The 17,821-nt window shown below is 39.8% G+C and overlaps 1 protein-coding gene across 6 annotated transcripts in view; it reads right to left on the bottom strand.

The window, feature by feature from the left end:
• Positions 1–17,821, bottom strand: part of TANGO6 (transport and golgi organization 6 homolog) — a 220,037-nt gene that overhangs the window by 81,903 nt on the left and 120,313 nt on the right. The window contains exon 16 of one of the 6 annotated variants that reach the window (XM_007477352.3): positions 8,950–16,018. The exons of the other annotated variants lie outside the window; for them this stretch is intronic. Coding sequence (XP_007477414.1) covers positions 15,921–16,018 — 98 coding nt within the window. The 3' untranslated portion in view covers positions 8,950–15,920. Of the gene's footprint in view, positions 1–8,949; positions 16,019–17,821 lie in introns of those variants that run through there. 6 annotated transcript variants of the gene reach the window in all.

Below are 17,821 nucleotides of genomic sequence, written 5' to 3'. Positions count from 1 at the left end.
ACGTGTCTGATGCCCTGATGCTGCTCCAGGTACATGGTCCCTTCTAAGAAGGTATGGGTTTAAAAAAGTACACTAAAGGGTCACTGACTTTGGGGTCCAGCCATCATCCCTAATTCTTGTGATAAGGATAGCTGTTCTCAAATCACAGCAAAGGACACCCTAAATTTAATGAGATATCTGCTGGGGTGTTCAGATATTTAAGTCATTCAAAGGAGGTAATGGGGAAAAAAGGATCATTTTTTGGTAAAGGTATAATTAAAAAATACAGAGATTTGGAATGGGGTTGGCAAGGTTACTGGGATCTTTGATCCTGAATGAATGGAAAAGCATTTATTAAGTGCTTCACAAGGACAACACTGAGCTAAGGCCAGAGAGTCTACAAATCAAAAAGTAAGGCAGTCCCTGCTCTTACAAAGCTCACATTCTAGAAGGAGAGAAAACATATCTAGGTTTCAGCTGCCAGCCAGATAGAAAGGCCCCATAGTCCTTAAGAGGCAATGGGCAAAGTAGATAGTAACATACATTCTTTAATGTCATTTATACTCATAAATCCGTATCATTTTCTTCCTTTTTTTTTAACCCTTACCTTCTGTCTTAGAATTGAGACTGAGTACTGGTCCCTAAGCAGAAGAGTGGTAAGGGCTAGGCAATGGGGGTCAAGTGACTTGCCCAGGGTCCCATAGCTAGGAAGTGTCTGAGGTCAGATTTGAACCCAGGACCTCCCAACTGGTTCTCTATCCAATGAGCTACATAGCTCAGTTGTGGGGCTGGGTTTAGAACACTGCTATTCCCCAGGTCCTCAGGTTTGGGGTACTAGGCTAGCTTCACGGGGGTCTGAAAAGAAGAGGTTTTGGCAGCAGTTAGTAACTTCCTTTCTCTATTCAGGCTGTCTTGCTGTTTCAAATGACTACCCAAAAGCACAAGGTCTAAAGGAACTCTTTTTTCTCCCTTGAGATTGGTTTGTTTAGAAACTCTATTTTCTATTTTGTTTATCTGGACATTTTGCACTTTTAAAAACATTTATTTCCTTTAAGTTCTCAAGGAGGCAGCAGTTTCTGACAACCATTTGCTGTCTGCTAAGAGTTAATCCTGTTAATTTAAAAAAAATGACAATTCAGACTTCCTCTTTGAAAAACCAAATGACATTATAAATTTGATATCGAACATTGCTAAACTAATCAAATTGGCTTTATTTACATTTAAATTCATTTTGATGCATAAAGTACCATAACTTTGCAGTCTCTCCTTCAGTCTCGGTCAGGATTCTCTGTCTATTATCACTGATTTTTTTTTTCTTATATGTTCATAGAAAGTCTGTTTTCTCTTCTGGTTCTGCTTTTTTTCATTATGAATTCTTTCTTAAAGGTCCTTCCATATTTATTCATATTCTCCACACTTGTTGGTCTTAACCACATTATAGAATTCCATTACATTAATGTTCCACAATTTCTCTTGCTAGTCCCCCATGGTTGGACCTTTCAATAGTTTCCAGGCTTTTGCAATTACAGATAATGCTGCTATGAAAGATTCTGGACAAATAGCTCTCTTTTTGTTTTCTATGGTAAATTTCATTTAATATCTTTTATGGTCTATTCCCAACAATGAAATGACTGGGTCAAAGGATGTGATTACTTTCCTAATTTCTACTAAGTATAGACTGACTATTTATTCTCCAGACATTCCACAAGTTTTCAATTTTGCCAATAGCAAATGTGCATGCTTATTTCCCCCCAAATCCATGATTACTGAGTTTTGTTTCTAATTATTTTTGCCATTTTAATGGGCATAGGACAATATCTCAATTTTTATCTGCATCTTTCTTTTGTATCAAGGTTGCCATTTATCCAAGGGATTTTTTTTTTTAAAGTGTGTTTCTTCTGTAGCTCTAAGGCTACTGAGGAACATCTGGGGACTCCCCTGAAGATCATGAAGATCATCAGCCCTGAGATACTATATGTGCATTCTGTGAATTCTGTACATGTGAATTCTGACTGGCAGAGAGAAAGAGGCATGGACTTGGGATGGTAAATGGAAGAACTCCCTGGAGCCATTGATGTGTGGGTAAAGCCTGAACCCCAATACATCCTTTGATTCTCTTTGCATGCATCCTCAGAGACTTCAAAGAGTAGATGTTTTGGGTAAGATCATTGGTAAGATCATCTTTTCTCTCCTTATTGGAGCTGAGATTTTATTTCATTCCTGAGTCTTACAGTCCTTTTATTGTAAGGTATTATTCTACTGCCTCAATTAATCTCTATGACTTCCCTAATTTCTGTTTTAATGCTTACTTGGATAAGTATGTTTGCTTGATGTTTCTAATTGTCTTTTGTGTAATAAGTATTTGGTGGTAAAGCAGCTAAATGAAGAGATCAAGCTAACAGCAAACCTCTCAGACAAGGGCAGGGCCTTTTTTTCACCCACATCAATCAGGGTAAATAGTTTTTATTCCTAACCCCAAAAGTACAACATACCCCAAGACTGCAGAAATCTGATAAGCAACAGAAAGACATAATTATAGCCCAATACCCTTCTTGAAGATAAGAGGGCAAAGTGACTTTCCAATTACGGGCTCTTATCCATAAAGGGGGTGTTGCAATGTGCCTTGGAGTGGGGCACTGCAGATCTCCTTGTAAATCCATGCCAAATGCATTTAGGTCTTTGAGGCCTGGTTCAACCTGCTACTCTCCTTCTGAACCTTTTCCATTCATATTTTTTGACTTCACTCATTTGGATTAGAATTTACTTTGGGAATTTTTAATACCTAATTAGACATATTTAAAATATTCTACCTAGCATACTTGTTGTTATAAATGTTTTTCCTAATCTGTTATTTTTTCCTTTAAAATTTTATTTTGGTATTGTACAGGAATTTTTTATTTTAAAGTAGTTAAGCACATTTATCTTGTCCCCAGTAATCCTATTTGTTGAACAGGAAGAAAAATCCCCTCCTCACCACAAATGAGATATTGATATTATTCCATTTTATTGCATCATTCTTAGAGTTCAGTAATAACTTTAATAGCCTCTCCCTGAGAAGCTAGACGGTGACAGTATAAACTGTAATATCATGAGGAGTCTAAGGGGAAACAAAGCTTATCTGTCATTCTGGAGAGAATTTTAATTGTGACAGCTGAAGGGAGGATCGAAAAAGGACTAAGAGGATGTATTTTCCATGAGAACTGACTTTAACCCTTATATTTTGAGGAAATATGAAGATAATTCTTTAACGATTTTAAATGGTATCCTGAGAGAATTACATGGTAGGACTTTTTTTTCCTCTGAGCTGAAAAAGTCATGGAGAGATGGTTAAAGCTGACTCTGGCTATGATCTCTCTATGTATGTATTTATATATGTGTATACATTTGTATATGTGTATCTACATGTATAATATATATGTATATAATAATATTACATATACATATAATAATACCCTGCATCACTGGCCTGCTATTGCAAATTGTGAATTTTAAAAGTCTCCATCTTGGTCTAGCACCCAAAAATTGTGCACACCCACACTACACGGGCATGCGCTAGTCAATGACAAATACAGAGACAGAGTGTTGCTGGAACACAGTGTTACGACGATAGGATTTTTGGTAATATTTAATAATACTTTGCAGAAATCACCTTGGCAAGTGAGGAGTGGATGGAGCGGACTGGGGAGAAGACCGTGAGGAAGACCAGTTAGAAGCAGCTGCCACAGTCCTGCAGGAGGTGAGGAGTGGAACAAAGGGGACAATATGGGAGATTTGGGGAAGGGAGAAATGTCGTGCCTTGGCAACAGATCAGATATTTTATTGTTTGAGATTCTGTTAAGAGAGAGTGGAGCCAGTAACCTTGATGTTCACGTAGTAAGCCCAGGAGATTAGGGAGTTTGATAAACAGAAATACACAAATGCTTATTACCCAAATTGTACAAATAATTCAGATTTTCTTATGGAGAAGAAACCACCTGCTCTGCTGGAGAGGCTTCCTGGCCCATCCTGCCCCATCTATGCTGTGGGGACATGCCTCAAGCTAGGTACAGAAAGCAGCTGGAGGGCATCTTGGCATGAAAACAGACGGTTTGGGATGGGGGTGGGCAGAGCAGGAAAGGCGGGTGGGCTGGTTGGTGGAGGGTAAGGTACTCAGCAGTATGGGAGCTCTACAGTCTCTCCGGGCCCCCAAGACTGCTGGCTAGAATGTTCCCTGGTCACCCTGAGCTAACACTGACACTGTTCCTGACTGTCCTTAATTGTTCCCTGAACATCAGTTATTTCTGGGTCACTCTTCTTAATGGCCACCCACAAGAAGAATGTCAGGTCCCCTTTCCTCTATACTTAAAATACTCATTTCCAATTTCCCAAACATCTTGCTCGCTAAGTACACAATACCATGTTTCCTCTCCTTCCTCCTTTACAAGGAAAGAACCCTGAACAGGATTTATCTATCCTGGCTCACACTCTCAAGCCTCTGCTTGAAAGTAACCTGGAGCTTGTCTGAGCTTGTTTAAAGTGAAGTTTAATCTGTGACTTAAAAAGTAATAGAAATATTCTATCCTTTAGATAGCAAGAAGATTTAAACTATTAATAGACCATTTAAAAAAAAATTTAATTTTCAGTAACAAATTCTCGGTCCTTTTCTTCCCTCATGCATCAAGGAGCCAAGAAAATCTAAACTTAATACAAATGTGTGGAGTCACACAAAACAAATTTCTATATTAGCTGGGTTTACTGTGGATTCACTATTAAGGGGGATGTGTGCTCCAATTTGTTTTTAATACTGATGATAAATTTAAATAGTGTTACAATTATAAGAATTTCTGAGAGGGCTGGTCAGGATTAGAAGTCTAATTTCCCTTGGCTATTTAATCATTCCACCTAGCATGGAGATCAAACTCCAGCCCAAGCTTTATAAGCACTAACCAATTAAATTAATGGACTAGAAGACAACTAAGATAGTGGATAAGATTTGGCAGGAAGCACTTAATTCAAACCACAGAATTTCTTAATCTGTAGGCCATTGACCCACAGTAAAGAAAATTAAATTTTATGTCACAAACAAATGAAAGTACTTTAATTAGCATGTTCTTTTTTTGAAGAGCAAGAAACATAAAACATTAGATTTACTCTGTTGAAAGAGAGAGGGAAAAAAAGAGGGAGGGAGGGAGAGAGAAAGAAAGGGAGAGGTAGGGAGGGAGGGAAGGAAGGAGAACAAGAAGAGAAAAAAGAGACAGAGAGATGAGAGAGGAGGGCAGAAAATCTGACAGATGAATCTTTGTTTACATTTTCTGTTAAAATGGCATAGTTGAAAACATGTTAGATTTAATCAGAGGATCTGGGTTCAAACCCTGGATATGCCACTTGCTACTTTTGTGATCTCAGGTAAATCACTTATAAGCCTCTGTTTCTTCATCTATAAAATGGAGGGTTTAGACCAGATGATCCCTAAGGTCCCTTCTACTTTTAAATCTATGATCCTACCATCTTCATTCAGTTAACAAGTCAAGTTGAAAAGCATCAGCTTCTCTGTGCCAGGCACTATGCAAGTATCTGGAGACACAAATACAATAAATTAAACAATCCCTGTTCACAAAGAACCTATATTCTAATGTAGGAGCCAATGAGGGCATATACAAATGTATACAGAATAAATATAAGAAGTATAAAGCAATTAAATTTAAAGTAATTAATCTGGAAGGGAAAGTACTAGCTAGAAGGTTGTACTTGAACTCCATATTGAAGGAAGAAAGTGATTTTATGATATGAAGGTCCCTCAGGAATGGGGGTACACCCAATGCAAAGGCACAGAGATGGGAAATGAGTGTTGAGTATAAGGACTTGAGAGAAGGCCAGTTTTGCCTGATCAAAGAGTATAGAAGTCATGTCCCATGTCCAATAAGACTAGAAAGATGACAAGGAACAAGGGTTGTGAAAATTTTTTAAAACAAAACAGTTTATAGTTATTCTAGAGGCAAATGGAAACCAATGGAATTTACACTAAGAGTAGAACCTTTCCAATATTCACTGGACCATCTGCAATTTTGATTCCTCTGAGATTCATGACTCAAAGTATCACTAACCCACAAACCCCACCAAAATGGGGGTTTTCCCCTAGATGTGTAACCCTGGCAAGTCACTTAACCCCCAATGTGTGACCCTTACTACTCTTCTGCCTCGGATCTAATACACAATATCAATTCTAAAATGGAAGGTAAGAGTTTAGAAAAAAAATTAAAAGTAGGCTTTTAGAACAGTTTGGGATCACTGAATTGCTGCCCATTTTCCCAATCATGATCTGGCCTATTTCTTCTTGGATCAAATATAACTTTCTTTGGCCATTTAAAGCTCTTTAAAGATAGCTCCAATCTACCTGGTTCCTTCAGTACTAGGGTCTTTGACCCTGAGGATACTTTTTAAAAAATTACATACATATATATACACAAGGACTAGAATGAGGTCACCTACACTTACAATGGGGAAAGAGAGAGAGAGAGAGACAGAGACAGAGAGAGACAGAGAGAGAGAGACAGAGAGATGTGAAGGAGCTAAAGAAATGGAGAGAGGGAAGAGACTGATCCTCCCCTCTCCTCCCCTTGGGGAAGGTAGCACAAACTGTCTTCTGGAGGGACAGAATCTGTCCCCTCAGAGATTAGGTTGAATATGGAGGTTAAAGACTGAAGGGGAGGGTCCTAGAGAATTGTCCCGCTATCTCCCTTCTTGATCTTGGCTTTTGTTGAAGGGCAGAGTAATTTTCCTGCCCCTGGATTTCCCAATCTCCCAATTGCCACCTTTCTACCTTTTAGACCTGAGTCACTCTACAACCTGGTTTGGAGCTAACTCCCCTCCTTGGAGAGGATATAATTCCCCCTACTGTTTCAGTCCCCTTCAGTGATGTTAGAAAGCAGACCTGATCTAAAAGGATAACTCTTTATTCTAGGGAACACATAAGGCAGGGAGAATGGGGTGGTTGAATGAGGAAAATGGGAAGTGGGAATTCCTATGAACTAACATATGACCTCCCCCCCCCCCATATCCTGAGGGTTCAGGCTGTCTGCCTGACCCTCTTTTGGTCAGTTGTTGAGGTTGTCCTTGCTCCTAATCTAATCTAGTTATACAATGAAATTCAAGGACAATTTTAGGGATAGAATCTTCTTTAGTAGATGGCTTTCTACAAAGTCCCAAATCTTTTATTGTCTTCTGCTGAAACCAGAGGAATTTGGGGTTCACTGGAAGATGATCAATGTTCAGAGAGGCTCTCTGTCTCAGAGGCTTTCTCTCAGACCATCCACTCCAGGAGAGCTCCCAAAGAGAAGTGAAATAACTGTTTTGAATCCTCTAAGCTCTTCTGTTCTTTTTTTTGGAATCTTGGGTCTTCCTTGCCCTTCCCCTGCTTGGGATGGTCTTTTGCATGCTGGATCTGATTTTTCTCTCTTACAGAAAGGTAGGGAAAGGAAGGGAAAGAAGGTGGGTGGGGTGTCCCCCCTGCTTTGGTAGGGAAATTGACCAGGGTCTTCTTTTAGGTAGGCTAGGGAGTTAAATTAAATCAAACTAGACTCCAGAGAAAGTTAGGTAGGTTTATTTAAGGTTAGGAAAGGAAAAGAAAGTTTGGGAAAGTAAAAGAAAGTTTGATCTCTGGCAGGTATGCAGGAACCAAAGCTCTCTACCCACGTGGGGGGAGGGGTGTGAAGGTGCCAATCCCCCCCCCCCAACTCTTTTATTCTCCCTCTGACACCTCCCACAAAGGAAGTGGGAGGTGTCAGAGGAAGTTGCAGTAGAGAGTCCTGGGAGATGGAGTTTAATTTATCTAGATCTCATTAAAACTCCTTTGGGCTGATTTCCAGAGATGCTTTTCCCTATACTATGAGGTATGCTACTGAGGAAGCCTTCACCAGACTCCTTTTTTTGTTCTGTACAAACTGGCTTATGGCCATCTTGTCCTTGGTGGCCATGTCTTTTGGCTTTGTAGAAGATCGATTGTTGGCTGGTTGGCATGGTTGCAGGGCTCCCTTGCTCTTTGGAAGCTGCTTTCCCAAGACCTCCTGTCTCCAGGCTTGGCTCTCCATCCACTGAGTTGTCTGGCTTCCCCCCCCCCCCCCCATAATGATTCTTTTTTTTTTTTAAACCCTGACCTTCTGTCTTGGAGTCAATACTGTGTATTGGTTCCAAGGCAGAAGAGCAGTAAGGGCTAGGCAATGGGGGTTAAGTGACTTGCCCACAGTCACACAGCTAGGAAGTGTCTGAGGCAAGATTTGAATCTAGGACCTTCTGTCGCTAGGCCTGGCTCTCAATCCACTGAGCCACCCCAGCTGCCCCCTTTATAATGATTCTTAAATGATCTTTCCTTGACCTATTTTCCATGTCAGTTATTTTTGATATTACATATCTATCTTTTACTTTCTCTTGTTTTCCAAACTTTTGATTTTTCTGCTTATATTTCTTGCTGCTTAATGGAGTCATCGACCAGTTTGATTCACCTAAGTTGTCAGAATTCTGTTATGTAAGTAAGGTCAAAACAAAACAAAACAAAAAAACCAACTCAAACTATATTACAGGAGGGCGTGCATCAATTGGGGAATTTGGAAATGGATGAATAAAACTATGATATAGAATTGCAATAGAGCATTGCTATTTGTAAAAAGTGACAAACAAGATCATTACAGAGAATCTTGGCAAGTATGAACTGATGCAGAGTAACATGAGCAACAAATTATACAATGCACAGAAGAGATGGAAGTTTAGAAGGAGGGAAAAGCAGCATAGTTTCAAAAATACTGTATAGATTACATTTTATACATTTGATTTACAAATAGAGGAGATGCAGAGTTTCTTATGCAATCTTTCTTGTGTTCTGCTCTGCACATAAAAATGTTCCTTTTTTTTTAGTTTTAAGTTCAATTTAATTTAATTCAATTTAACTCTTTTAAAAAGTCCCAAAGTACTAAATATGGGAAACACCAAACAATATCATGAAGAATAAAAAAAATCTTTATTTTAAGAGAACATTAGTGACTGATTTCCAAAACAAAGGGATCATTTTACTAACTGACAGTCTCTATATATAGTCTGGTACTGACTGGTTCTAGCAAAGATAAAAATCAATTACAAATGAAGAGAAGAATGAAATATGACTTTTTTCTTTACAATAAGAAAAATGAAAATACAAAAATACCAAACCCATGCAGATTTCCAATTAATCTATGACTTTATTTGGTGACTATAGTAAATAACAGCACAAATTCCAGTTTCTAATTATGGCCAGTTAAAGGAATGAGACAGCTGGTGAGAAGAAGGTGGCAAAAAAGAAGTCCACACCCATGTATGAGAGATACAGACTTGAGTAGAGCTCTCAGAGGCTTTTCAGGGAAAGGATTGGTTTAGATTAAAATGCTTCTGTTGGTTGTTTATTCACCTGTCCAAATGTTTATCACAATAAAGCTCAGCATGGCCCTTTAAGATGGTGCTTTACTCTTTAGCAATTAGCCACAATTCTGTGGGCATCTCTCAGGATGTTTGTAGAAAACATTCAGGTTACTCAGAACCAGTCCTGAACCAGACTGAGGCAAGCGATGAGGAAGCAGTCTGGTAACAACAGCCCAGGCAGTCTCACTGAACAAAGAACTTGGTGTCCACAGTTTTTTTGTCTGTTGGAATTCAGATTTGTGATTTCATCAGCAAAAGAAACTTGAAAATCCTACCAATATAGATTAGCCACTATTTAGTCCTAGAGAGTCAATTAGGACACTGGAAAGTTAAATAACTTGCCTGGGGTCACACAATTAATTGAACTGAATAAGCATGGAGAATTCCTATTGTGTGTGAGGCACGGTGCTAGGCACTAGAATACAAAGGCAAAATGAAATAGTCCTTGCTTTTAAGGAGCTTCCATATCACCAGGGAAAACAAGTATGTTGTTATTCTGACATTTTTCAGTCATTTCTGACTCTATGACCCCAAATATTCCTTCTTAAATTCATTTTACAGGTGAGGAAACTGAGGCAAACAGGGTTAAGTGACTTGCCCAAGGTCACACAACTAGTGTCTTCCTGATTCGAGGCCCAGCACTCTATCCACAGCATCATCCAGCTGCCCAATACAAAATATATACAAAGTAATTTCAGGGGTGATTCACAGACCTAATGTGAATAAATAAATGAATGAATGAATGAAGAGCATTTGTCAAGTATTTGCCATATGTCAAATACAGAACTAAGTGATGGAGATAAAGTGAAATGCAAGCCAGTCCCTGCCCTCATGGAATTTATGTTCTTAATAGTGGGAGAAAGTATATATGGAGATGCCTGCCTGGGAAAAGGGTCTTGGTCAGGGAAAGCCCAGCGACAGTGAGTGGAGCTGAAGGGAGGCTGACTGACATGCTATTTCCAGAAGCCATGCTAGTAAACTGTTGGTTTGATTATGGTGTCCAGAAGAAGAAGGAATGAGCTGGTGTGGGGAGAGACAGCTATTATGAATGGCTGGAGGGGATGTGAACTATGATCTGGGGAGGATGAGCTAGGTATATTTGAGGCTTATTCATTTACCAATCAGGACAGCTCTGGCACAGGAAAAATAATTTGTTAATAATGAACAGGATTTTAGAGAGCACAACAGAAGAGTAGGCCAGAGTAGGGCAGGAATATTGGAAGGACAGGATGAAAAGGGATGGGTAACATATAAGAGGTAGGGATCACATATCTAATATGTGTCAAAGGAGACTTGAACCCAGGTCTTCCTGACTGAGCCCAGCTCTCTATCTACTATGCCATAACATTGTACTAAATATAGTTGCTAGGTGTACAGCTTTCTGTTTACTGGGTCAGTACAGAAGAGTACACAACATACAGGCTACTTGTTCCAAGAGATGGGCAATGCAGAGAAACTATGTTAAGGTTAAAAAAAAACCAAACAACTTCATATACAACAAAATAATTAAAATGGCATTTTTTACAGTGGCAAAGAACTGGTAATAAAGCAAATGTCAATTAGGTGAATGTGGTACATGAATGGAATAGAATATTATTGTTATAAGAAATGATGAATATGATCAATACAGAGAAGCCTGGAAAGACTTAAATAAACTGATGCAAAATGAAGTAAGAAGTAAGAAGAACCAGAAAATTAGTAAGAAGTACCAGGAAGTAAGTAAGCAGAGTAAGAAGAACCAGAAAAATAATATTAACAATGACTATAACTACATAAATGTAAAAAGCAACAACAAACTCAAAACTGGTAAGACTTGGAGGAAGATCAGAGAGGGAGAGAATTTGAGACTTAAAATTCTTTTTAAAATGTTGGAAACTCACACCTAGCAGATTGGCCAACATGACAGCAAAGGAAAGTAATGAATGCTGAAGGGGATGTGGCAAAGTAGGGACATTAATTCATTGCTGGGGGAGTTGTGAACTGATCTAACCATTCTGGAGGGCAATTTGGAACTATGCCCAAAGGGCAATAAAAGACTGTCTGCCCTTTGATCCAGCCATAGCACTGCTGGGTTTGTACCCCAAAGAGATCATAAGGAAAAAAGACTTGTACAAGAATATTCATAGCTGTGCTGTTTGTGGTGGCCAAAAATTGGAAAATGAGGGGATGCCCTTCAATTGGAGAATGGCTGAACAAATTGTGGTATATGTTGGTGATGGAATACTATTGTGCTAAAAGGAATAATAAAGTGGAGGAATTCCATGGAGACTGGAACAACCTCCAGGAAGTGATGCAGAGTGAAAGGAGCAGAACCAGGAAAACATTGTACACAAAGACTGACACACTGTGGTACAATCGAAGGTAATGGACCTGTCCATTAATGGCAAAGCAATGTCCCTGAACAATTTGCAGGGATCTATGAAAAAAAAAAAACCACTATTCTCAAGCAGAGGACAAACTGTGGGAGTAAAAACACTGAGGAAAGGCAACTGCTTGACTACAGGGGTTGAGGGGATAGGATTAAGGAGAGATGCTAAATGAGCGCCCTAATGCAAATACCAGCAACAAGGAAATGGGTTGGGAGCAAGGACACATGTGATACCCAGTGGAATCGCAGGTCGGCTAGGGGAGGGGTGGGGGGGAGGAAAAGAAAATGATCTCTGTTTCCAATGAATAATATATGTAAATGACCAAATAAAAATTAAAAAAAAAATAAAGTGATCATCAAAACACCAAAAATAAAATAAAATAAAATAAAATGTTGGAAACTGTTTTCACATGTAATTGGGGAAAAAATACAACATACAAAAGCCAGAAAAAAACTGGTAAGACTTGTATGATATGATGCAGAATGGAGTGAGCAGAATCAGAAGAAGCATTAATTTGCTATCAACAATGCTATTAAAATTACCAACTATGAGAGTTGAAAATTTTAATCAGGCCAGAGCGAGAATGATGAAAAAATGCTACCTGCCTCTTGAGAGCGATGATGGACCAAATACACAGAATGAGATATACATTTTTGGATATAACCAATGAGGAAATATTCTGCTTAAGTGCATGTGTCACAGAATTTTTCTTTTTCTTTTCTTTTCCATTTGGGACAGGAGATGGGAAGGAGAGGAATAAATGTTTGTTAATTTAAAACACTTTAAATAAAAATAAAACCCTGAATACTGTGAAATTATGGCCAAGCTTGTCCCCAAAGAAAAGATATAAGAAGACAGCTCTCCTTTTTTTTGCAAAGGACTATGGGAGTGATACACTATATATAATACCTGATTTTGTTGATGTGTTTTATTAGTTTTCCTGAATTGTTTCTTTTGCCTTTTAAATATTCTTTCTTACAAGAGATGGTCTTCTGAAAGGTAGAGGAATGTGTGATATATTGTTATATATAGGTGACATAAAAATAAGAGATAACAGTAAGCATTTTAAAAGAATACTTAAAAAAACAACAACTTCCACTTTGGAAATCTAGAGATATTTAGAAAAAGATTTCATTTTTCATTTCTTTAAAAAAAAAAAACCACCAAGCCAAACCCCACAAAGCTTCATAACAGCTGGTACTTATCAGCATCTGCACCAGACAGAAAAGGAACAGATGGAGAAAGATTTACAGTAATTGGTAATTCGATATTACATAGGGATTGATTTTTAGCGAAATATATCCATAAGCAAGAATAACTAAACCATACACACATCCTATTAGTCTCTCTATCAAAAACCCCTGACAAATTAATTTGAAGCATAAATATACTATAACTGGGTTATAAAACAACATATTAGTATAACAATAAATTTAGTTCAAATTATCTCCCTGAAAATTTTGCTACATACAGTAAAATCCTAATAGAACAGGGTCATGCTACAGAGGGTTATGACTAACACTCATCAATAGTATTGACAGTTTTATCAAAGAGTCCCACTGTTTTGGAAAGGCACTGAAGACCTGCTGACTTGCTAGTTTGTCTAGTGATTGTAACTAACAGGTTAGGGGATAGATAGCAGTATATTGTAACTGATTCTCATATAGCTGTTCACTTAGTGCAAAGAAAGAAAAAATATAAGAGGGGCAGATAGGTAGTTTAGTGCCATGTCTAGAGTTGAAAGGATCTGGGTTCAAATTTGACTTCAGACCCTTCCTAGCTATGTGAACTTGGACAGGTCATTTAACTCCATTTACCTAGCCCTTGATCCATCTTGTTTTAGAACTGATATTAAGACAGAAGATAAGGATTTTAAAAAAAGGAGTAATATGAGGTCAAGGCAAGGCTGGGGCATTCAGGTAAGGATAACATTAAAAAATTACATAGGATTACAGGGATTTCCCCTGCACCACTGAGCTGGGAATATCCTTTAAGATTGGCTATCACTGCAGAAAAAGGGCTTTAATTTCACTTAAGGGATTTAAACAAGCCACTGCATCCATACACCTGGAGTTGGTAATATGAATTAGAAGCCTTGGCATTAGCCAAGGCTATGTTTATGGTTTGATATTTGGAAGAATGAGCCCCCGAAAGATTAATACTTTGAGAATTGGTGGAATTTGCTTTGAAATGCCAGAAGACTATTTTGGAAATGTTGCTAATTACAGTATCTGTTTTAAAGAATCACCTCAACAATCTAATGGAAACAAGTCAGTGTGCATCTTCTAAACTGCTTAGTGATGAACCATTCCAGCAGCACAAAGCTAACATAAAAGTCACAAAAGAAATGGAAGACATTTTTCACTGGAGGGGCACACACCCCGCCTCAGCTGGGGCAGTGTCAATGGCATACAGGCAAAAGACAGAAATGATGATCCAGCCTGTGATATTCAGAGCCCCAGATTCACACTTACTATTAAATAACCCACCACATTCAGCACCTTGTGACTACCCAAGGAGTACACAAGACCCAAGTGGTGGGTAGAAGACCCAAATTTAGTAAGAAGGAAAACAAAGCCCTTTATTTATTTAGCTCTTTCCTCAAAGATCAGCAGGCTTCCTTCTCACTTCCTTCTCCACAGATTCCCTCCAGGCTATTTCTGGGCCTTGAGGGCATGGAGCCCAGCAATCCATCTTTTTTTTCCCCTTCATGCCTACCAGAGTGCTCTGCACACAGCAGTAGGTACTTAACGCTTCCTATCATTGAAACAGTTCAATCGCCCTGAGTCACAGAACTGTGGTCTTTAGACAGAGGGGTCAGCTGAAAACGCAAGAACCTTAAGCATGACTGAAGAGATGATAGAAGTGGTGAAGGAAGAGGGATGGGCAGGTGGCTGTTTAATAAATGCTTTCTGAAGGTGATGACGGATGACTGCAATGTGGTCAACCTGGTGGAAATGTTGAGGAGGAAGAGGATTTGTGTGTTTCCATAGTTTTCTCCTGGGTAAGCAGTAAAATTCACAAGTTTTACTACAGCTCACAGGCCAATTATTAAAATTGGTGCTGAGATCATTGCTTCTAACTTAGTCTTGGGTATTATGCTAGTGGATACATGATGAAGCTACAGTGAAGGGCAGATATGGCCACACCTAAGAAGAAAATGTTAAGTCTGCTGGTTCTGATCCAATTGAAGGGTCATTGGTACTTGTAAAAGGAAGAGAAGTATAGGTCAATATTTCAGCCAAAATGTTTCCTGCTGAAGGGTATGTCTCATGTAATCTGACACAAGAGAGGAACAGGAGGTAAGAAACTCCAGAATAAAACCAAATATTCAAAACTCCATTTGGCGGGATGAACAACAGAAGCACACCTACCAGGGCATTTCTTCCGTGAGCCATACCTGAATGCCTAGGGTGGCTACCGCAAGCTTTACTTTGTGGCTCTGTATAATGTAGTATCCTTTAGAGATAAGCCTGGGTAACTCAGGAGGATAACAATGAACAAAAATGGACCCATTTATTACATTAGACAGCCTGCCTCTACTAAAGCCCACTTCCAATGGCCCATTTGTTGTGAAGATGGCTGGGTTCTTGAGGGTTATGCCAATTTGAGTCGTTAAACAGTGTTTATCTGGCACCCATTAAGTGCTAAGCACAGTGCTCAGTACTGAGGATACTCAGAAGGCAAAACCCAGTCCTTGTTCTCAGAAAGCCCCACAGCATCCTGGGGGAGACAACATGAAAACAACTATGGACAAATAAGACAAAGAAAGGTTGAGATGGAGACAATCAACTGAAGGAAGGCCTTAGCGTTGAGGTGGATGGGGAAAGACATCCTGGAGGAGGCAGGATTTTAGCTAGGATTCGAGGCAATTTAGAAAATCCCAAAGGCAGAGAGAAAGAGAGTATTCTAAGCAAGGAAATGGTCCAAGAAAATGCCCAGCATCTGGAAATGGAGAGTTTGGTGGCATAACTACAAGTAGGCCAGAGTCCCTGGACTGCTGAACATGTCAGAGGAAGTAAAGTCCAAAATGACTAGACGGACCAGTCTGTAAAAGGCTGGGAATTCCAAGCAGAAGATTTTATATTTGCTCCTGGAGGTGACAGGGAGCCACTGGAGTTGAATGAGTAATGGGGTGACATGGTCAGACTATACTTTAAGAAAATCACTCTGGTGGCTGAATGGAGGATAGACTGAAGTGAAGAGACTGGAGGCAGGCAGAACTTCCAGCATGAGGTGATGAGGGCCTGCAGAAGAGAAAAGAGCATGCTCAAAAGATATTGTGGAGGTAGAATCTATAATACATGCTGATAGACTGGATATGGTAGGTTAGAAATAGTGAGGGGTTCAGGACAATGAGGTTGGGAATGTGGGGGCCTAGGAGGATGGGGTGGCCCTCACTGTAATAAAGAAGTAAGGAAGAGGGGAAAGCTTGTTCCAAAGGCAGCAAGGTGCAGCCCTAACACCAGAAAGGCGCTGAGGATGGGCCCAGGCCAAAGATCTGCCTCACTAAGTCTGCACTGGCTCGTCACTGTTATGAATGTTTTGGCCACAGCAATTCCTGAAGACCATCTAACTGCTAGGCTGCTGAAGGGCTGAAATATATGTTGGCAAATCCACTCACAAAAATGCCAGCCCCATGTAAGAATGAAGTATAAAGAGAACCTGACAGAAAAATACCCAAAGGCTTGAGTCGGGTGAGCAATGCAATGGCTTAGCTTTCTTTCTTCTTTTTTTGCTACCTAAATGATATGAATCACGGGAGTTCAGGGCACTCCCTCCATCCCCTGCTCCACAAACAGAACAGTACAGGTGCCCAGGTAGGACAAGTAGTGCTACTTAATGGCTTACAATGTGCTTTAAATGCCTTCTCTCAGACCATCCTCACACAAATCCTGCTAGGGAAGTGCTATAGGGATTATTCTGCTCAGAGGGAAGAACTAGCCCAGACTCACTCAGGTATCCAACAGGATTCAGATTCCCAGTCCCCCTGGGACTGCTCTGGTGCCCTTCTCACTACACTACATTGCCATCCATCATCACAGCTAGGATATACATGGAGGGCAGCTCTCCTTTCCACAGAGCACAAGGTAGTTCAGAAGGATTCTGCTGTGATTTGAAGGAGAGGGGAACAGCTTGGGTTACCCAGCATAGGTCCACAGTGACAAGGCTACCCTGTCTTCTCTGAGCTTCAGGGAGCCTTTTCAAGGTATTTTAAAGCTCAGATGGGTCTGTGATCTAATCAGTGAATATCATTCCCTTCAATAATGCAGATTGTAACCCATCCACATCTGCCTATCTTGTATAGGTCATGACCATACCTCTAAGTTCAAGATGGGGGGTCCATTCCATGTGATGAGTGAAGCTTTCCTCAACTTCCCTTGACATCGAGAGGCTGTCCATTGGTAATCTCTCTTGCCAAATAACTAACTCATCTTTTTAGCTCACCCTTTTCTGGGATGGTATCTTTTATTCCACTAAAGGAAAATGGCAATCTCTTTTAGAGGTGCCAGAGTGCTTTATGGTGTGCAGGATAGGGACTAGACCTATGAATTCAGTGGTGCTGTATACAAAATTCCCATGTAAGGAAACTCCCTTTGCCAGTACAGGTCAATACCTTCTCTATAACTTATAGTCTGAGGGAGCTGCCTGAGCCACCAAGAGGTTAAGAGCTCTGGGTCCTACATCCAGTGTGTCTCAGAGGTGGAATTCAACCCAAGGCTTTTTGGCTTCCAAGTCAGTTCTCCATCTCCCACCTCAGGATGCCTCTCCCTACTGTCCACAATGCCCCAATATACATTACCTCATCTGATCTCACACTTACCCTGTCAGGCCAGAAATGTAGGCATTACAATTATTATAGTCCCATTTTACATGGAGAAACTGAAATTCCAAGTGGGTAAATGATTTACCTAGGACCATACAACTAGTGAGTGACAAAACCAGGACCTGATCTATGGCCTGTCAACTCCAAACCAAATGCCTTTTCAAGGATACCAAAAACACTGTCACAACTTCAAGAAAGCAGCACTCATACCTCTGCCATGGGA

The sequence above is a fragment of the Monodelphis domestica genome, chromosome 1 (assembly GCF_027887165.1).
Source record: "Monodelphis domestica isolate mMonDom1 chromosome 1, mMonDom1.pri, whole genome shotgun sequence".
Classification (NCBI taxonomy): Eukaryota; Metazoa; Chordata; class Mammalia; order Didelphimorphia; family Didelphidae; genus Monodelphis; species Monodelphis domestica.
This window is presented reverse-complemented; position numbering and strand designations above follow the sequence as displayed.